General features: G+C 52.1%; 1 protein-coding gene across 3 annotated transcripts; it reads left to right on the forward strand.

Annotated features, from left to right (window-relative positions):
- Positions 1 to 313: 313 nt before the first annotated feature.
- On the forward strand, positions 314 to 19316 carry slc46a1 (solute carrier family 46 member 1). Of its 3 annotated transcripts, none has more exons than XM_068008543.1 (5): positions 314 to 698; positions 1709 to 2561; positions 4702 to 4785; positions 14954 to 15110; positions 15976 to 17860. In XM_068008543.1, exons 1-5 carry the CDS (start codon positions 435 to 437, stop codon positions 15983 to 15985), a joined length of 1368 nt encoding a protein of 455 aa, XP_067864644.1. In that variant the 5' UTR covers positions 314 to 434; the 3' UTR covers positions 15986 to 17860. The 3 variants fall into 3 exon arrangements, with proteins under 3 accessions (XP_067864644.1, XP_067864645.1, XP_067864643.1); XM_068008542.1 differs by having other exon boundaries at positions 316 to 698; positions 17768 to 19316; XM_068008544.1 differs by lacking the exon at positions 15976 to 17860 and having other exon boundaries at positions 14954 to 15114.
- The last annotated feature ends 2318 nt before the right edge of the window (positions 19317 to 21634 follow it).

The following is a 21634-nucleotide window of genomic DNA, read 5'->3' on the forward strand; positions in this document are numbered from 1 at the left end:
AGTGACCTGCAGGGGGGGTGGGGCCAGACCTTGGGGGCGTGGCAGGTGAGGGAGGGTGGGGCCTAATTCAGGGGGCGGGGCCTGACAGGGCGGGGTTTGATCGAGGGGGCAGGGCCTGACTCTCGGGGCGGGGTCAGGGAGGTAGGGGTGGAGCCTGGTCCAGGGGGTGGGGTCAGGGAGGTAGGGGTGGAGCTTGGTCCAGGGGGCGGGGTCAGGGAGGTAGGGGTGGAGCCTGATTCAGGGGGCGGGGTCATGGAGGTAGGGGTGGAGCCTGGTCCAGGGGGCGGGGTCAGGGAGGTAGGGGTGGAGCCTGGTCCAGGGGGCGGGGCGGGCGGAGATTGACGGCCCGGTGCCCCGCCCCGCCCCCTCCTCCGGCCGCAGGCCGCGATCCCCGTTACACGAGTCGGGCCTCAGACCCAGACACAGGCCCGGAGATGGCGGAGATCGAGGAGCCCGAGTCCCCGCCGCCTCCTGAGCTGAGACCAGGCCGCGCCCGGAGCCTCGGGGCTCGGTTGCGGAGCTGCGGCTACTGCCCGACGGTGGAGCCGGTGATGTTCCTGGCCATGATGGCGCTGGTGCTGCAGACCCCGCTCACCACCCAGTACATCTTCGAGAGGGTCAGCGCCGAGCTCGGATTCAGCGGCAACCGGAGCCGAGGCTGCAACAGGTCCCGAGGGCCCGACGCGGAGCTGGAGCAGGTGAGGCGGCGACTGGACAATCAATAATCAATCAATCAATAATCAATCAACAAAATCAGTCATCAATCATCAATCAAAGCAATGCAGAATGATCAATCAACATAGAAATACAGACTAATCAATCAACACAATAATCATCAATATTGAACAATTAATACAGGAAAATAAATGCAGAATAATCAATAAATCAATACAGAGTAATCAATACATTCTGAATAATCAGTGAATTAACAAAGAATACATAAAGCATCAATAAATAATGCAGAAAAATCATTAAATAATCAATAATACAGTCTAATCAGTAAACATATACAATATAACCCTTGACTCAATACAACATAATCGGTAAATACAAAATAATTAATCAATAAATTAAGTTATCTGCCGCTTTGCTGCCCGAGCCTGGTGTCCGTCCCGGTCCTGCTACAGGCGAGCACGGGGCCGCTTCATCGTCGGTGAACAGCCCCACTCCGCACCTCATGACGGAGCGAAGGCCATTGACGAAGCAGCTGTGGGTAGTTGGGCCGAGGAGGTTTCCCTGCAGGCCACGTCCTGGGGCTGCGACGATCGGCCTCCGGCAACCGCGGCCATCCTCCCCGGTGTGACTCCGGCCGCTGGAGGGTTTTCCCCCTCGGATCCCCTGCTGACCTCAGTTTCGCTCGGGCTCCTTGGTGCCGCACTCGGCCCAGTGCTGCCTTCTCGTGTCGAGGGCAGCTACTCCCTTTTTTTTTAAGGGAGCCACTGGAGAAACGGGATCGAGTTTAGATCGGCCATGGATGAATCTCTATCCTGGGAGTAGGGCAACTGCATTTGGATTGGCCAACGCAAGAGATCTAGTCCTGGACCGATATAATTGAGTTTTGGATTGGTTACGGCCAAAGATCAATCGCAGGGCACAAGAGAGTAGGAGGGGATGCCCGAGATGCCCGACACGGTGTGCTGTTTGTAACGTGTGGCGCTAGGATTCTGGAAGGATTCTCCTGAAAGTGATCTTGTGATTTCTCTTCTAGGAAGTGGAGACTTTGACCGCGCACTGGAACCTGTACATTAACTTGGGGGGTTTTGCTGTGGGACTCTTTTCCGCGACGCTGCTTGGACCATGGAGTGACCGGGTGGGCCGCAGGCCTATCCTGATCTTGCCCGCCATTGGCTTGGCGCTGCAGACCGCCGTCTACCTCATCGTCATGTACCAGGAGCTGCCCGTCGGCTACTTCCTGATTGGTCGCCTGCTGAGTGGACTTCTGGGGGATTTCAACACCATCCTCGCCGGGTGCTTCTCCTACATCGCGGACGTCAGCGACAAGCGGTCGCGCACGTTCCGCGTTGCCGTCCTGGAGGCGTGCCTGGGGATGGCGGGGATGTTTGGCAGCATTATCGGAGGGCAGTGGAGCAAGGCTCGCGGTTACACCAGTCCCTTCTGGCTGGTACTTGCGCTGAATCTGGCCACTGCCGGCTACGCCTTCATGTTCGTCAGAGAGTCTGTGACCGTGAACGGACCCAGCAAACTGTTCACCACAGAGCATTACAGATCGGTGTACCGCCTGTACTCCAGCAGGAGGGAGCCTGGCCGCAGGCACCGCCTCTGGCTGTACGCGCTCTCCCTCTTCGTAGTGGTGACTGTGCATTTTGGAGTCAAGGACGTTCTGGTCCTCTTCGAGCTGAGCTCACCCCTGTGCTGGGGATCCGATCTGATTGGATACGGCATGGCGGTGGAGCACTTGACGTACCTGACCAGTCTGCTGGGACTGAAGATGATGCAGCGATGCGTTGAGGACAGCTGGATTGCCGAGATTGGGCTGGTATCCAACATGGCGGGCTTGGTGGTCTTCTCAGTGGCTGTGACCAGCCCACTCATGTTCACAGGTAATGTCTGCTGGTTTGGGATCGAATCCACATTTACCATCAGACTGAGCGTTCCCTAGTTGGCTTCACCCATGTTTCCCAACACGCACATTCTGGAACTTGTCTGGGGCCTCCGCGGGGCGAGGCGGGGGTGGGGACAAACCATTGGAGGGTCAACCCGTTCATTCTTGCGGCATCCAATGGTCAGTCGAAGAGAAGCAAGAGATACTGACCCGGAGATCGATGCGTGATACAAGAAGAAAACTTTGAAAACCAACTAGGAAATAATCCAAAAAAAAAACAACTCTTCTTCTCCGCTAACACCTTTAACTCTGTGACTAGCACTCTGCTGACTGATTGCTTGTCCAAAGTCAAGTTGTGGATGAGGCAGAAAGGTTCTTCGCTGAACACAGGCAAAACTGAAGCCAACCTGTTCACCCTCAGTCAAAGTCTCCTGATCCCACCTCATTCCTCGGGCTGAGCCCAGCCTTGGTGTCCTGTCTGACCCTGAGCCGATCGATCCATTGCCTCCACCTCGTCGACTGGCTCCACCCTCACCCTGCACTGCTGCCCAATCACTCATCCAAGCCTTCGCCTCTCCCAGGTTTGACAACTGCAGTGCTCTCCTCACCAGCCTTGCACATGATTACAACTCCTTCAAAACTCTGTCGCCTGTATCTTGTCCCGCATTAAATCCTGCTCCCCTATCCTCCCCCGCCCCCCCCCCCCCCCCCAACCCCGTCCACACCGATTTCGATCAGCTCTCCATCCCCACATCACAAAGAATTGAAGATCTTCGTTTACGGATCCCGCCATGGACCACCTGACCGTTGCAGCATCCAGCAGCTCTACAGGCAGCCTGCACTCTCCGCTCTTCCAACTCTTGCCTCCATTGCATTCTTCCCCATCTTCAGTGATGAGAGTCTTCAGCAATTCTGGCTGTACACTCTGGAACTCTCTCCCTAAACCCCTCTCCCACCTTAAACAGCTCCTTAAACCTATCCAATTTGACTCAGTCTTCCTTTTCTCCTCTGTGAAGTGCCGTCGGAATTTTTCTACTTTAAAGGTGCTAAATAGATGCAAATTGTTAGTGGCGGAGACAGAGAGACCATTGTGCTTATCAAATTCTAATTCAACTGTTGAATAACGGGCAGAATTGGGACCAAAATAGGGCGAAAAGGTTTTCCATCTGACTTCAGCCTTTGGAGGAACCCTCAGAGGTTTTTAAACTGCAAGAAGGTTGATGTAGATCGACATCACATAACAGTAAGCTGCTCTACAGTGGCTCATCAGTGATGATCTAGTATAGAGGCATTCCTCACTCATATGGTGATGATGTAGTGCATTGATACTAGATTACATGGGGTAGTAGGTCAGTGATGGGCAATGATATTGTTCTAGCACAGCAATACTGCTGAGCAATACTAACACAATATTAACACTGTTCCAGAAGAGTGATAATGTTCATTGATTTTCGTAGTACGCTGATATTGTACTAGTTTAACAGTGCTGTTCTACTGTATTGGTGTTGTTCTAGAGTAACAGTGCTGCTCTAATACACTAATATTGTTACAGATGAACAGTGCTGTTCTAGCACATTGATATTGTTCTAGATTGACAGTGCTGCTCTAGTACATTGATATTGTTCTAGAGTGACAATGCTGCTCTAGTACATTGATATTGTTCCAGCTCAGTTGACATTTGGTGATATTGTTCAATGGAATGATCTAGTACACTGATATTGTTACAGATTAGCAGTGCTGTTCTGGTATATTGATATTGTTTAGATTAATAATGTTTTAATTTAGTGATACTGCTCCAGATTAGTAGCAGTGCTAGAACAGTGTTCTGATACAGCTATGTGGTTCCACAGTAGTGTTGCATTGGTAAAGTGATAATTGTTCAAAGTTAACAGTGCGTTAGCATAGTGGTTGGAGATTGATGACCCAGTATGGTGGCATTATTCTAGATCAGTGTTGTAGTACAATGATATGGTTTTAGATAAGTGGTCTAGTACATTGTTATTGTTCTAAATTAGTGTTTTGTACAGTGATTTTTTTCTATTGGTGTTTTAGTACAGTGATATTGTTTTAAATTAGTGGTTGTGTTCTAGGACAATGGTACTGTACTATATTATTGTACCCATCTTCTCTTTCTCCAGGATATGGTTTACGATTTCTTGCCATGGCCACTACACCAGTGATAAGAGCCAAGTTGTCAAAGTTGGCAGAGGTGACGGAGCAAGGTAAGTTGAAGGGGATACAGTCACTGTCGTGTGGGGAGGGAACGAGACCCTACTCTCACATTCTTGTTTACCCACAAAGAGTAGTTCAGTCCCAATGGAATACTTTGCCTCCTTTATGGACTTAAGTAAAGTTTAGATGTTTATCAGTCGTGTGTACAAACAAGGATCTGTGAACTCGGTCACTAGGACACAGTGTCAGTGGTCAGTTTAACTTCCTGCACCTAAACCTGGTCTCGGTTCCTTGCTTTGCCGTTCCAAGAGTTTAAAGGACTCAGCTCTTAAGCTGCTGATTGATAGACTGAAACAGGCTGACCAGAGAGCACCACGTAACATCAAATATAGTCCCTCTAGGGGACCTCTGACCCCGCACTGACCACCAGAGAGACGTCCTGCCGATCATTGACGCTGCACCATTCTCAGATCGACAATTAACCCCAGGTGATGTTCGTGTAGGAGGGACACAATACTTCGACTCCAGTCAATGGTTAACAGCATTTAATCACACTTTAACCGGGTGGGACAAGCCCATTGAATTGTCCAAAATAGCCGGTGCGTTTAATGTGTTCTAAGCAACGCCGTTGTAATTGACTTCAGTGGAAATGGTTAGGACCCTTTACCCGAGATAGGCGGCTGCCCAGGATGGATGGGGACAGTGTCGGTGGTGGGGATGGAATGGCTGTTTTACTGTAATACTCAACAAGACGGGAGGATCAAGGATCACAGCTTCAAAGTGACAACTGATGTCAGGAATTCCTTCAGACGCGCACAGAGACAGAGAGAGAGAGGGAGAGGGAGAGGGAGATGGAGAGAGAGAGAGGGAGATGGAGATGGAGAGAGAGAGAGGGAGGGAGATGGAGAGAGAGAGAGGGAGATGGAGGGAGATGAAGCTGCCGAGATTGTTCAAAAACCCAACTGGTTCACCAATGCCCTTCACCCCTCCCCTGTCTGGCCTGCATATGACTCCAGCCCTACACTAAGTGGTTGACTCTTACAATCCACAGGGCATCTAGCAGATTGGCATCAAATATTGCCTTGCCAGTGTTGCCCAAATCCCAAGAACAACAAAAAAAATTATTTTGTATCTACCCCGGATGACTTGTCCATATCTGTTTTATAGGAACAGGAGTAGGCCATTCAGCCCCTCGTGCCTGCTCCACCATTTGATAAGATCATGGCTGATCTGTGATCTAACTCCATATACCTGCCTTTGGCCCATATCCCTTAATACCTTTGGTTGCCAAAAAGCTATCTATCTCACATTTAAATTTAGCAATTGAGCTAGTATCAATTGCCGTTTGCGGAAGAGAGTTCCAAACTTCTACCACCCTTAGTGTGTAGAAATGTTTTCTAATCTCGCTCCTGAAAGGTCTGGCTCTAATTTTTAGACTGTGCCCCCACTCCTAAAATCCCCAACCAGCGGAAATAGTTTCTCTCTATCCACCCTATCTGTTCCCCTTAATATCTTATAAACTTCGATCAGATAACCCCTTAACCTTCGAAACTCCAGAGAATACAACCCCAATTTGTGTAATCTCTCCTCGTAACTTAACCCTTGAAGTCCGGGTATCATTCTAGTAAACCTACACTGCACTCCCTCCAAGGCCAATATGTCCTTCCGAAGGTGCGGTGCCCAGAACTGCTCACAGTACTCCAGGTGCGGTCTAACCAGGGTTTTGTATAGCTGCAGCACAACTTCTGCCCCCTTGTACTCTAGTCCTCTAGATATAAAGGCCAGCATTCCATTAGCCTTATTGATTATATTCTGCACCTGTTCATGACACTTCAATGATCTATGTACCTGAACCCCTAAGTCCCCTTGGACATCCACAGTTTTTAACTTTTTACCATTTAGAAAGTACCCTGTTCTATCCTTTTTTGATCCAAAGTGGATGAGCTCACATTTGTCTACATTGAATTCCATTTGCCACAGTTTTGCCCATTCACCTAATCTATCAATATCACTTTGTAATTTTATGTTTTCATCTACACTGCTTACAATGCCACCAATCTTTGTGTCATTGGCAAACTTAGATATGAGACTTTCTATGCCTTCATCTAAGTCGTTAATAAATATTGTGAATAATTGAGGCCTCAAGACAGATCCTTGTGGGACTCCACTAGTCACATCCTGCCAATGTGAGCACCTACCCATTATCCTTGTTTTAATCCGTGTTTTCAAATCCCTCCATGGCCTCGCCCCTCCCTATCTCTGTAACCTCCTCCAGCCCGACAACCCTCCGAGATCTCTGCGCTCCTCCAATTCTGGCCTCTTGCGCATCTCTGATTTCCATCACTCCTTCATTGGCGGCCGTGCCTTCAGCTGCCTGGGCCCTCAGCTCTGAAATTCCCTCCCTAAACCTTTTTGCCTCTCTCTCCTCCCTTAAGACGCTCCTTAAAACCTACCTCTTTGACCAAGCTTTTGGTCACCTGTCCTAATATCTCCTTATGTGGCCCGGTGTCAAATTTTGTTTGATAATCGCTCCTGTGAAGCGCCTTTTTACTATGTTAAAGGCACTGTATAAATGGGAGCTATTGTTGAGTTCCTGTGAAGAAGCCACTAGTGTCTGGTCTGAAGAGCAAGATGATGAGAATGTGGGCACCATCACTGGCATCGTGAAATGCCAAGCGACACGGCAGAGCAGCAGATGACCCCTCAGTTGCAGGACCTTGTGTCCAGAGAAAGAGGTCATCTTTGCTGATCCCCGGAAAAAGAGACAGATACAGGGGGGTCAGGGGAAGCCCTTGCAATTCCTCCCCAACCTATCCCACTGCTAAGATGGACAGCGCCTCGATGGCTTGGGGCGCTGGGATTGTACATGATCACGGGCTGGCTTCGACCCTCGCATAAGGACTACCATAGCATCAGGGTGTGCAAGCTGTCCAGGCACAGATTGGCGCTGTTATCCATCTGCTGAGGCACTGTTCACAACTCCTTTGAGTTCTCTGGCAGTGATCCTTGTGGGATTATTGGGATAGTCCGATGATGTGCCATTTCTCTCCGAGATTGTTCCTAACGAGGGTCCTTGTACTGATCGCTCGGTCCTCCTGTTCAGTTGATTGGGCAATATCAAGCCTTTACGGCTGTGCACTGTCGTAATTCCGCTAATTATTCCCAACGGGCAAAGTTCTCCCTTAGTGATGCAAAGCCAGAAAATTACCTCACTTATCTCCACTAATTATCATCATTAATACACGATAGTGAAAATGTCAATGGAATTACAAATAACATTGCAGATAAAGAAATTAATGAGCTTCGAAAAATTATTTGTGTTATAAATAATGAGTGTAAGGAATCTTACAACACCAGGTTATAGTCCAACATTATTTGAAAATCACAAGCTTTCGGAGGCTTTCTCCTTCGTCAGGTGAGTGTCGAAATTCATTGAAAATTACCGCATATACAGTCATAGAACAATGCCTGGTGATTACAGACAATCTTTCCAACTGCCCGCTATCAAGGCCATCAAATTAATTGAATAGTGTTCAGACAGAGAAACATTAGATACCAGACTACTGAATATACAAACGGCCAGAACCAAAGAAAGAGAGAGAGAGAGAAACATCCGAAAGGAAGAGAAAGAGAGAGAATGACCAGTTGTATTAAAAACAGATAACTTTTTTTTTCGCTGGTGGGGTTACGTGTAGCGCGACATGAACCCAAGATCCCGGTTGAGACCGTCCTCATGGGTGCGGAACTTGGCTATCAATTTCTGCTCGACGATTTTGCGTTGTCGTGTGTCTCGAAGGCCGCCTTGGAGAACGCTTACCCGAAGATCGGTGGCTGAATGTCCTTGACTGCTGAAGTGTTCCCCGACTGGGAGGGAACCCTCCTGTCTGGCGATTGTTGCGCGGTGTCCGTTCATCCGTTGTCGCAGTGTCTGCATGGTCTCGCCAATGTACCATGCTCCGGGGCATCCTTTCCTGCAACGCAAAATCGTCGAGCAGAAATTGATTGCCATGGAAACTGTCTGTACACCCTCCCATCCAGGGACACTGTCTGTACACCCTCCCATCCAGAGACACTGTCTGTACACCCTCCCATCCAGAGACACTGTCTGTACACCCTCCCATCCAGGGACACTGTCTGTACACCCTCCCATCCAGGGACACTGTCTGTACACCCTCCCATCCAGGGACACTGTCTGTACACCCTCCCATCCAGAGACACTGTCTGTACACCCTCCCATCCAGGGACACTGTCTGTACACCCTCCCATCCAGAGACACTGTCTGTACACCCTCCCATCCAGGGACACTGTCTGTACACCCTCCCATCCAGAGACACTGTCTGTACACCCTCCCATCCAGGGACACTGTCTGTACACCCTCCCATCCAGAGACACTGTCTGTACACCCTCCCATCCAGGGACACTGTCTGTACACCCTCCCATCCAGAGACACTGTCTGTACACCCTCCCATCCAGGGACACTGTCTGTACACCCTCCCATCCAGGGACACTGTCTGTACACCCTCCCATCCAGGGACACTGTCTGTACACCCTCCCATCCAGAGACACTGTCTGTACACCCTCCCATCCAGAGACACTGTCTGTACACCCTCCCATCCAGAGACACTGTCTGTACACCCTCCCATCCAGAGACACTGTCTGTACACCCTCCCATCCAGAGACACTGTACACCCTCCCATCCAGAGACACTGTCTGTACACCCTCCCATCCAGAGACACTGTCTGTACACCCTCCCATCCAGGGACAAGACAGTTAGTTGCAATGTAAAGCTCCCTCAGAAAGAGAGATCTTGCATTTCTATCGTGCCTTTCACAACCTCAGGACATCCCAAAGCTCTTTACTTTTGAAGTGTGGTCACTGTTGTAATGTAGGAAACGCGGCAGCCAATTTGCGCACAGCAAGATCCCACAAACAGCAATATGATAATGACCAGATCATCTGTTTTTTAGTGATGTTGGTTGAGGGATAAATATTGGCCCCAGGACACCGGGGAGAGCTCCCCTGCTCTTCTTTGAAATAGTGCCATGATCTTTTACATCCACCTGAGAGGGCAGACGGGGCCTCGGTTTAACGTCTCATCTGAAAGACGGCAGCTTGGACAGTGCGGCGCTCCCTCAGTACTGACCCTCCGACAGTGCAGCGCTCCCTCAGTACTGACCCTCCGACAGTGCAGCGCTCCCTCAGAACTGACCCTCCGACAGTGCAGCGCTCCCTCAGTGCCGACCCTCCGACAGTGCAGCGCTCCCTCAGTACCGACCCTCCGACAGTGCAGCGCTCCCTCAGTACCGACCCTCCGACAGTGCAGCGCTCCCTCAGTGCCGACCCTCCGACAGTGCAGCGCTCCCTCAGTACCGACCCTCCGACAGTGCAGCGCTCCCTCAGTACCGACCCTCCGACAGTGCAGCGCTCCCTCAGTACCGACCCTCCGACAGTGCAGCGCTCCCTCAGTACCGACCCTCCGACAGTGCAGCGCTCCCTCAGTACCGACCCTCCGACAGTGCAGCGCTCCCTCAGTACCGACCCTCCGACAGTGCAGCGCTCCCTCAGTACCGACCCTCCGACAGTGCAGCGCTCCCTCAGTACCGACCCTCCGACAGTGCAGCGCTCCCTCAGTCCCGACCCTCCGACAGTGCAGCGCTCCTTCAGTACCGACCCTCCGACAGTGCAGCGCTCCCTCAGTACCGACCCTCCGACAGTGCAGCGCTCCCTCAGTACCGACCCTCCGACAGTACAGCGCTCCCTCAGCACCGACCCTCCGACAGTGCAGCGCTCCCTCAGTACTGACCCTCCGACAGTGCAGCGCTCCCTCAGTACTGACCCTCCGACAGTGCAGCGCTCCCTCAGCACTGACCCTCCGACAGTGCAGCGCTCCCTCAGTACTGACCCTCCGACAGTGCAGCGCTCCCTCAGTACTGACCCTCCGACAGTGCAGCGCTCCCTCAGCACTGACCCTCCGACAGTACAGCGCTCCCTCAGTACTGACCCTCCGACAGTACAGCGCTCCCTCAGTACTGACCCTCCGACAGTACAGCACTCCCTCAGTACTGACCCTCCGACAGTACAGCGCTCCCTCAGTACTGCACTGGGAGTGTCGGTCTGGATTATGGGTTCAAGTCTCTGGAGTGGGGCTCGAACCCACGACCTTCTGACTCAGAGGCGAGAGTGCGACCCCCTGAGCCACGACTGACACCTTAAAATCTAAAAGATATAGGGGGGTGGGGGAGTGGGGGCAACTTTCCCCGCACCCACTACTAGTGTGCCCCCTGCGCACATCCAAATCTGCACCTGAAACCAATCATTGTGACCGTCGTGAGCTAACCTCAGAGAATTGGGAGACGAGAGCGCGCACGTCCATTCTGATCTACATAACTAAACCGTCCGGGTTTAAACTGTGCCCGTGTCGGAATATCTCGGCTTAGTGCTGGAGTGTTTTGGCAGGGTTGTGGAGGGGGGGGTCAGTGATCATTATGGCACTGTTGTGAGTAATGACTTTCCTAAATATCTATAAACATAATATTTAGTTGCCGTTGTCCTTGGCTGTAAAGTACTTGAGGTATCGATGTTTATCAGCAAACGACACACCTGATGAGCAAAGGTTGTTTGCTTTTGGAGGGCTGACTTTGAACTGATGAAGAGATTGATCGGGGGAATCATAAAACTGAAGGTCCGCGGAGAACCAGAGAGTGTGGGAGGGGGGGGGCGATACAGGCACCCACCCACTTCCCACACCGAGGGGAGAGGGGGTGGGGGTACATGTCAGCAATTGGGGTGCACTTCACCTGAGCCCCAGTCACGGAGGGAGCGCTGAGCTCCACTCACACACAAAGTGCTGAATCGGCAGACCTACTACAAAGGCCCACTCCCCCCCCCCCCCGTCATCCGTGACTGGGTTGGATCAGTGGGCAGCCGAGAAGGACCGTCGGGGATTCTGCCTGCATGGTCAGGGCACTGGGTCCTGCAGTTTGCCCCTCCACCGAGGACGGGCAAAGGAGAGAAGGGTGAGGCATGCAGCACGGTCATGATTAGGTAGTGTCACGGTTAGCTTTTAAAAGGCAGCAAGTTGGAGGTGGGGAGGAAAGACTGAGGTGAGAGGGAGGGGAGGAGAGGGAAGACTGAGGGGGAAGGGAGGAGAGGGAAGACTGAGGGGGAGGGGAGGAGAGGGAAGACTGAGGGGAGGGGGTGAGGGGAGTGGAGGAGAGGGAAGACTGAGGGGGAAGGGAGGAGAGGGAAGACTGAGGGGGAGGGGAGGAGGGTGAAGACTGAGGGGAGGGGGTGAGGGGAGTGGAGGAGAGGGAAGACTGAGGGGGAGGGGAGGAGAGGGAAGACTGAGGGGAGGGGGTGAGGGGAGTGGAGGAGAGGGAAGACTGAGGGGAGGGGGTGAGGGGAGTGGAGGAGAGGGAAGACTGAGGGGGAGGGGAGGAGAGGGAAGACTGAGGGGGAGGGGAGGAGAGGGAAGACTGAGGGGAGGGGGTGAGGGGAGTGGAGGAGAGGGAAGACAGGGGAGGTGAGTGGAGTGGAGGAGAGGGAAGACTGAGGGGAGGGGGTGAGGGGAGTGGAGGAGAGGGAAGACTGAGGGGAGGGGGTGAGGGGAGTGGAGGAGAGGGAAGACAGGGGAGGTGAGTGGAGTGGAGGAGAGGGAAGACTGAGGGGAGGGGGTAGGAGGGGAGGGGGTAGACAGTCCTGAGATTCTGGGAGAGAACGAGATGAGTCCTGATTTGAGTTTAAGGTCTGATTTCCGCACGGTGCACTGGGAGACGGAACTGCCCTGTCAGTTGTTTTATTTCTTGCCAATGATAAAGAGCTTACAACATGCAATGAGGAAACTGGTGGAAGATTCTGTGTCTCCAGTTCAGATAAGAAGTTAGCTGTTGCTGAAATTCAAGGTTGTTTTGGGAATATAAGGAGGACACTGGTGTTATAAAACACAGGGCTACGGGGAGAGAGCAGGGGAGTGGGACTAAATGGATAGCTCTTTCAAAGAGCCGGCACAGGCAGGATGGGCCGAATGGCCCCCTCCTGTGCTGTAAGATTCTATGAGATGCACAGGGAAGGTTTACACTCTCTGCCATACCCAGTACAATTGCAAAGATATTTATGAAGACTAATATTCCTGACAGTAAACTAAAGACTGCCAATTCTCCAGGGTAGTTTGGGAGGCCGTGAATTCCCAGCTCCGGATTGTGAGGTTTCCTGTATCGGCCGTGCCAGTAATGCCCAGCATTGTCTCGTGATGGACATTGTCACTGCAACATCTCGATTCACCCCATCGATCCCCCGTTCTTTACATAACAGCCAATGTCGAATCTTCATCCTCACACTGGCCCAATACCATACCATAGTAGGTCCAGCACAGGAGGAGGCCATTCGGCCCATCGTGCCTGTGCCGGCTCTTTTGAAAGAGCTATCCAATTAGTCCCATTCCCCTACCCTTTCCCCAAAGCCCTACAAATGTTTTCCTTTCAAGTATTTATCAAATTCCCTTTTGAAAGTTACTATTGAATCTGCTTCCCCCATCATTTCAGGCAGTGCGTTCCAGATCATAACAACTCGCTGCGTAAAAAAATGTTTCCTCATGTCGCCTCTGGCTCTTTTGCCGATCACCAGCTGTGAAGGGTACTGATAGCGAAAGGGTCTGGCTACAGGGCAACTTCTGAGTACTTGTATTCAGGTAGATAAGAACTTAAGAAATAGGAGCAGGAGGAGGCCACACGGCCCCTCGAGCCTGCTCCGCCATTCAATCAGATCATGGCTGATCTTCAACCTCAACTCCACTTTCCCGCCCGATCCCCATATCCCTTGATTCCCCTAGAGTCCAAAAATTTATCAATCTCAGCCTTCAATATACTCAATGATTCAGCATCCACAGCCCTCTGGGGTGGAGAATTCCAAATACTCACAAGCCTCTGAGTGAAGAAATTCCTCCTCATCTCAGTCTTGAATGTCCGACCCCTTATCCTGAGACTATGCCCCCTGGTTCTAGACTCTCCAGCCAGGGGAAACAACCTCTCAGCATCTACCCTGTCAAGCCCCCTCATAATCTTATATGTTTCAATGAGATCACCTCTCATTCTTCTAAACTCCAGAGTATAGGCCCATTCTACTCAATCTCTCCTCATAGGACAACCCTCTCATCCCAGGAATCAATCTAGTGAACCTTAGTTGCACCGTCTCTAAGGCAAGTATATCCTTCCTTAGATAAGGAGACTAAAACTGTACAGAGTACTCCAGGTTCCAGCTCCCACACTGGTATGGTGGTGATCCTAAGGATTAGGAATATCCCAGGGTTCAGTCCGCAGTCTGGGCTAAGTTAGGGAAGAGAAAATTATAGATTTCTTTGTCCTCGTTACTATTCGGTGACTCCCAGATTGTGCTTAGTTCTGATGCCTTCTGTGGTCAAATAGAAACGGGAAGAGGCCATTCAGCCCCTCGAGCCTGTTCCACCATTCAGTTAGATCAGGGCTGATCTGTATCTTAACTCCATTTACCTGCCTTGGTTCTGTAACCCTTACCCAACAAAAATCCATCAGTCTCAGTTTTGAAATTTTTCAATTGAACCTCAGCCTCAACAACTCTTTGGGGGAGAGAGTTCCAGATTCCCACTCCCCTTTGAAACAAGAAGTGTTTCCTGATTTCACCCCTGAACGGCCTGGCTCTAATATTAAGGTTCTGCCCCCCTGTCCTGAACTCCCCCACCAGAGGAAATAGTTTCAAATATTACACACCCTGTGTAGGGTCATGCGTAAAATGACTCTGAATCCGTGAGACTGTACCCCAACCGGGGACTGTACCCCAACCGGAGACTGTACCCCAACCGGAGACTGTACCCCAACCGGGGACGGAACCCCAACCGGAGACTGTACCCCAACCGGGGACGGAACCCCAACCGGAGACTGTACCCCAACCGGAGACTGTACCCCAACCGGGGACGGAACCCCAACCGGAGACTGTACCCCAAATGGAGACTGCACCCCAACCGGGGACTGCACCCCAACCGGGGACTGCACCCCAACCGGGGACTGCACCCCAACCGGGGACTGCACCCCAACCGGGGACTGCACCCCAACCGGAGACTGTACCCCAACCGGGGACTGTACCCCAACCGGGGACTGTACCCCAACCAGCGCCTGCAGGAGGAAAGAAATTCAGGAACCGACTCGGGGGAAGTTTGCTGTAACCAATGTCTCTGTTCTCTCTGACCAGGAGCTCTGTTTGCGTCGGTGGCATGTGTGGAGAGTGCTTGCTCACTTGTCTCGACTGCCGTCTTCAGCTCTTTGTATCCTGCTACTCTCTACTTCATGAAAGGATTTTCGTTCCTCTTTGGTGCAGCAATGCTCTTCATCCCAACAGGGATTATTGGGTAAGGAATCTCATCATTCCCTGGGTTATCTTTGCACCTGACATGCGTTACCTGTGTGACAGCAAGGCAATGGGCTAACCCGTGTACCCGACCGCGTCGTCCCGTGTACCCGACCGCGTCGTCCCGTGTACCCGACCGCGTCGTCCCGCGTACCCGACCGTGTTGTCACATATGTTAATTGTATATAAATGAATTACGTCATTTGATGAATGATTACGGTCGGGTGCATTAGCAATTGGGAACTCTCTGGCCCCCATATATAAGGGAGTAGACTTGGGGAGAGGTTGTGGGTTTTTGTGTGAGGGATGCATTGGGTGTAATGTGAATCCCAGCAAATAAAGTTTATAAGCAAGTAAAATAATAAAAGTATTCAGTCCTTCACTGTCTGGCTATCCACTTATAACACCATATACCCGACCGTGTGCTCCCGTGTACCCGACCGTGTGCTCCCGTGTCGTCCCGTGTACCCGACCGTGTCGTCCCGTGTACCCGACCGTGTCGTCCCGTGTACCCGACCGTGTCGTCCCGTGTACCCGACCGTGTCGTCCCGTGTACCCGACCGTGTCGTCCCGTGTACCCGACCGTGTGTCGTCCCGTGTACCCGACCGTGTGTCGTCCCGTGTACCCGACCGTGTGTCGTCCCGTGTACCCGACCGTGTGTCGTCCCGTGTACCCGACCGTGTGTCGTCCCGTGTACCCGACCGTGTGTCGTCCCGTGTACCCGACTGTGTTGTCCCGTGTACCCGACCGTGTTGTCCCGTGTACCCCCACTGTTGTATTCATGTACCCACTGTGTTGAATGTTGTATCCCCAATGTGCTGTTCTACCTGTTACACAGCTGACGTGTTTTAATTTCCCTTTCTAGGAGGGGCTGAGGACACAGGATGCATTTTGTCAGCGATCTTTGTTAAGTAATACCCATCAAGATTTTTATCGACTGCTATTAAATCTGTGGACAAAATTGCTGCAGTGTTATCAAGGGATGTAACATTCTTAGAATAGAAGATTGCTGTCAGCAGACAGAAATAGCCTGGACTGGACAGGTGCCAACTGGAGCTCAGAAATTCCGATAAAACACGCAAAGTAGCAACCGAGCAAAATAGCACCAGCACGAGAGAGATCTCCCACATGAGGTGGGAGCACAGTCAGGTCAAGAAGCTGCAGTCAGTATAACTGGGGTCCTGCCTGGGAATGGAGAGAGTGGGGGGGGGGGGGAGAGAGAAAGAGAGAGAAACAGTGACATTGAGAGAGAGAGATATTGATGGGAGAAGGGATTGGTAAACTTGTTGGTATATTCTGGACTCAAGTGTAGCAATGTGTGTGTGAACATCACGAGCAAAGTTCAGGCTCTTTCCCAATATGAGACATTTTTTCAAACATTGGCCAGGGCAATGGGGACACCATTGTTCCAGGTGAATCTGCACTTGACAGGGTGGCAGAGTGAGTTAGAACACTGACCTTTCACCTCTGGGTCCTGTGTTCAAATGCAACCCAGACAGAGGGAATGAAAGTTAGATACAGAGTAAAGCTCCCTCTACACTGTCCCATCAAACACTCCCAGGGCAGGTACAGGGTTAGATACAGAGTAAAGCTCCCTCTACACTGTCCCATCAAACACTCCCAGGGCAGGTACAGCACAGGTTAGATACAGAGTAAAGCTCCCTCTACACTGTCACATCAAACACTCCCAGGGCTGGTACAGCACAGGTTAGATACAGAGTAAAGCTCCCTCTACACTGTCCCATCAAACACTCCCAGGGCAGGTACAGCACAGGTTAGATACAGAGTAAAGCTCCCTCTACACTGTCCCATCAAACACTCCCAGGGCAGGTACAGCACAGGTTAGATACAGAGTAAAGCTCCCTCTACACTGTCCCATCAAATACTCCCAGGGCAGGTACAGCACAGGTTAGATACAGAGTAAAGCTCCCTCTACACTGTCCCATCAAACACTCCCAGGGCTGGTACAGCACAGGTTAGATACAGAGTAAAGCTCCCTCTACATTGTCCCATCAAACACTCCCAGGGCTGGTACAGGGGGTTAGATACAGAGTAAAGCTCCCTCTACACTGTCCCATCAAACACTCCGGGGGCAGGTTGGATAGGCTGGGGTTGTTTTCCTTGGAGCAGAGGAGGCTGAGGGGAGACTTGATTGAGGTGTACAAAATTATGAGGGGCCCAGAAAGAGTAGACAGGAAGTACCTGTTTCCCCTAGCGGAGAGTTCAAGAACTAGAGGACATAGATTTAAGCTGATTGGCGGAAGGATTAGAGGGGTCATGAGGAAAAACTTTTTTACCCAGAGGGTGGTGGGTGTTTGGAATTCGCTGCCCAAATTGGTGGTAGAGTCAGGGACCCTCAACTCTTTTAAAAAGTACCTGGACCTGCACCTAAAGTGCTGTAAGCTGCAGGGCTATGGACCGGGTGTTGGAAGGTGGGATTAGAATGGGCACCTGGTTGTTCTTCGAGCCGGTACGGACACGATGGGCCGAATGGCCTCCTTCTGTGCTGTATCTTTTCTATGGTTCCAGGTACAGCACGGGTGAGATACAGAGTGCCGACGGGGAGAGTGCGTTTCTGCAGAAGGGTTTGGCGCTGTCCTGAGACGGTTGGGACCTCATTTCCTTTAACAACCGAACAATTTGTTTGCCCTTTTTAGAACGGTCCGGTGTTGTGAGACGGAGGTGGGGTACAGCCGATTCGGAGACGGTCCCCGAAATGCCCCTGTTACCACCTGCGCCGCCGCCTCCTCCAATCAGAACCAGCCCATCAACCAGGACGTGTCATGATTACCTCGTGTATCTTGCCAATCAATCAATCAATCAATCAATCAGAACGTGAGCAGCTGGAACGTCAGAGACAGGTTTATGAACCAACACCAGCGGTGACCTCACTTGACCCAGGCTGTGATCTAAATTCATCTGCTACTCCCTCATCCCTGCCTTCGTTACCTCCGGACCCGACTATCCCAACGCTCTCCTGCCCGGCCTCCCATCTTCCACCCTCCATAAACTTCAGCTCATCCAAAACTCTGCTGCCCGTATCCTAACTCACACCAAGTCCCGTTCACCCATCACCCCTGTGCTCGCTGACCTACATTGGCTCCCGGTCCGGGAACGCCTCGATTTTAAAATCCTCATCCTCGTGTTCAAATCCCTCCATAGCCTCACCCCCTCCCTATCTCTGTAACCTCCTCCAGCCCGACAACCCTCCGAGATCTCTGCGCTCCTCCAATTCTGGCCTCTTGAGCGTCCCCGATTTCCATCGCTCCACCATTGGCGGCCGTGCCGTCAGCTGCCTGGGCCCTAAGCTCTGGAATTCCCTCCCTAAACCTCTCCCCCTCTCTCTCCTCCTTTAAGACGCTCCTTAAAACCTCCCTCTCTGACCAAGCTTTTGGTCACCTGGCCTAATATCTCCTTATGTGGCTCGGTGTGAAATTTTTGTTTGATAATCGCTCCTGTGAAGCACCTTGGGATGTTTTACTACGTTAAAGGCGCTATATAAATGCAAGCTGTTGTTGTATTGGGGTAATTTTACTGATTTGCTTTGCTGGACAGAGCTTCGATCTGCTGGGAGCAGGAATTCACGTTCTGTCTCCACGATCTTACCTTTTGTTTTAGGTAATCAGTATTTACCATAAAAAACAGAAAATGCTGGAAAAGCGCAGCGAGTGAGGCAGCGTCTGTGGAGAAAGGCCTTCGCCCTGAAACGTTAACTCTGTCTCTCTCTCCACAGACGCTGCCTGACCTGCTGAATATTTCCAGCATCTTCTGTTCTTATTTCAGATTTCCAGCATCCGCAGTATTTTGCTTTTGATTCAGTATTTACCGGTAGATTTCCCACGTCCTTGCTCAAGGATAAAAACAACTGGGCTTGCTCGTAAATTGAGTTCCAACTGGGCTTGCTCGTAAATTGAGTTCCAGGCTTGTTCAGAGGCCCAGCGCTTAAACTTTTTTTTAAACTTACAGTCGCTAAAACTTAATGAAGTTAAACTTTGGAAATTGTGAAACTAAGTTGAAGAGTAATCAAAATTTAGCCTAATCATGATTTTTTAAAAGCTGAATTGATTGTAATTATGTTGTGTTTTGGAAAAGGCACAATATTAATCCTGTGTGCACTTATGTCACTTCTTAAAAGACGAGGAGGAGGAGACGTGATAATGTATTTTCACAGGAAATGTAGCAAATAAACTGATGCCTGACACCGTCTCCCCTGTGGCTCATTCTGTGATCAGGTGTGTTAGTTGTTTATTCACCGAGCATCAAAATGCACCCAGCACGGGCCTAGTCCTGGTTGGCAGGAGGGGAGAGACATTCGAGCATGGAGGTGATGCAGAGAGGGTCAGAGGCTGAGAAAGACGGAGAGTGTCAGCCGGACTCAGTGGGTCGCACTCTCGCCTCCAAGTCAGAAGGTCGTGGGTTCAAGTCCCCACTCCAGAGACTTGAGCACAAAATCCAGGCCGACTTTCCCAGTGCCAGTACTGAGGGAGCGCCGCACTGTCGGAGGGTCAGTACTGAGGGAGCACCGCACTGTCGGAGGGGCGGTACTGAGGGAGCGCCGTGCTGTCGGAGGGTCAGTACTGAGGGAGCGCCGCACTGTCGGAGGGTCAGTACTGAGGGAGCGCCGCACTGTCGGAGGGGCGGTACTGAGGGAGCGCCGTGCTGTCGGAGGTGCCATCTTTCGGATCAGATGTTAAACCGAGGCCCCGTCCGCCCTCTCAGGTGGATGTAAAAGATCCCACGGCCACTATTTCGAAGAAGAGCAGGGGGGAGTTCTCCCCCGTATCCCAGCGAATATTTATCCCTCAACCAACATCACTAAAATAGATTATCTGGTCATTTATCTCATTGCTGTTTGTGGGATCTTGCTGTGCGCAAATTGGCTGTTCTGTTTCCCACATTACAACAGTGACTACACTTCAAAAATACTTCATTGAAGTGCTTTGGGACGTCTGGAGGATGTGAAAGGCACTATAGAAATGCAAGATCTTTCTTTTGATGTTGAGAAGGCAGCACATGTGAGTTGATCTGTGGGTGAATTTGAATGCTCAGCTTTTCTGCATTTTACACAATGTCCTAATGCTGCAAAACTCCGGCTAATCGTGAACGTCAGTGGGTTTTAGGATTGCTCAGAGATTGCACGTGTCTGAGGCCCGTTTGTTTCTTACTAAAAAGGAGAAAGGACAGGAGACGAACAATGAGCTGCAGGAATTTAGAATCTCGTGGTGGAGATAATATTTTATTAAAGACATGTGAAGGGATCTCTTTACAAAGTCAACTGCAAACCCCCTAAATTATACTAAATTACACGTCTCCCCATTGCATTGCGGAATCAGGGGGGGTAATTTTAACCTAACCGGTCCGGGGGGAAATGGGGGAGGGTCGAAGACAATGAAGAGTAAAATCAGGCCGGATGTAAAATGGGCGTCTGCCCCCATTCCTGCCGGGCGTGTTCGGTTAAAGTTACCCCCAGAGAGTTGAAAAAGGCACAGGAAATATCAGTAGGGACAGAAAATCCATGGGGAGCACACCCAGGATTCACGAGGTCAGCGGAGGTCCCTGATAGACAGAGGGGAGCGAGGGAGGGGGAGACGGAGGGGAGCGAGGGAGGGGGAGACGGAGGGGAGCGAGGGAGGGAAGCGAGGGGGGTAGACGGAGGGGAGCGAGGGGGGGAGACCGAGGGGAGCGAGGGGGAGACGGAGGGGAGCGAGAGGGGGAGACGGAGGTGAGCGAGGGAGGGGGAGACGGAGGGGAGTGAGGGAGGGGGGGGACTGAGATCTGGAGACGGAGGGGAGCAAACAGAAAACGGAGAACCTGAGAGAAAGGGGCTTGAGACCCTGGAAGGGAGGGGACTGAGAGACTGAAAACCCTGAGGAGAACGATCAAGGCCGAGATCGTGCAAGGGGAGGGAGTGAGAAACTGAAAGCAGCAGACAGAGTGGAGATTAGACTGGGCTTGATAGCCGGCGCGGACAAGATGGGCCGAAGGGCCTCTATCCGTGCTGTATAACTCTATGACTCTAAAAGTACAACAAACGGAGACCGTATGAGGGGGTGAGAGACGTAGGCCCCGGGAGGGGGGTGAGGGGCGGAGGCCCCGGGAGGGGGGTGAGGGGCGGAGGCCCCGGGAGGGGGGTGAGGGGCGGAGGCCCCGGGAGGGGGGAGAGGGGCGGAGGCCCCGGGAGGGGGGAGAGGGGCGGAGGCCCCGGGAGGGGGGAGAGGGGCGGAGGCCCCGGGGAGGGGGGAGAGGGGCGGAGGCCCCGGGGAGGGGGGAGAGGGGCGGAGGCCCCGGGGAGGGGGGAGAGGGGCGGAGGCCCCGGGAGGGGGGAGAGGGGCGGAGGCCCCGGGGAGGGGGGAGAGGGGCGGAGGCCCCGGGGAGGGGGGAGAGGGGCGGAGGCCCCGGGGAGGGGGGAGAGGGGCGGAGGCCCCGGGAGGGGGGTGAGGGGCGGAGGCCCCGGGAGGGGGGGAGAGGGATGGAGGCCGTGCGAGAGGGTGAGCAGCTGAATTGAGGGAGGGGCGCCTGGAGAA

Source organism: Heptranchias perlo, chromosome 28 (genome assembly GCF_035084215.1).
Source record: "Heptranchias perlo isolate sHepPer1 chromosome 28, sHepPer1.hap1, whole genome shotgun sequence".
Lineage (NCBI taxonomy): Eukaryota > Metazoa > Chordata > Chondrichthyes > Hexanchiformes > Hexanchidae > Heptranchias > Heptranchias perlo.

Coding starts and splice junctions, on each gene's coding strand:
- slc46a1 (XM_068008542.1), top strand. CDS start 435: ATGGCGGAGATCGAGGAGCCCGAGTCCCCGCCGCCTCCTGAGCTGAGA. Junction 699..1,708: donor CCGACGCGGAGCTGGAGCAG/GTGAGGCGGCGA, acceptor TTTCTCTTCTAG/GAAGTGGAGACTTTGACCGC. Junction 15,111..17,767: donor ATCCCAACAGGGATTATTGG/GTAAGGAATCTC, acceptor TGCCCTTTTTAG/AACGGTCCGGTGTTGTGAGA.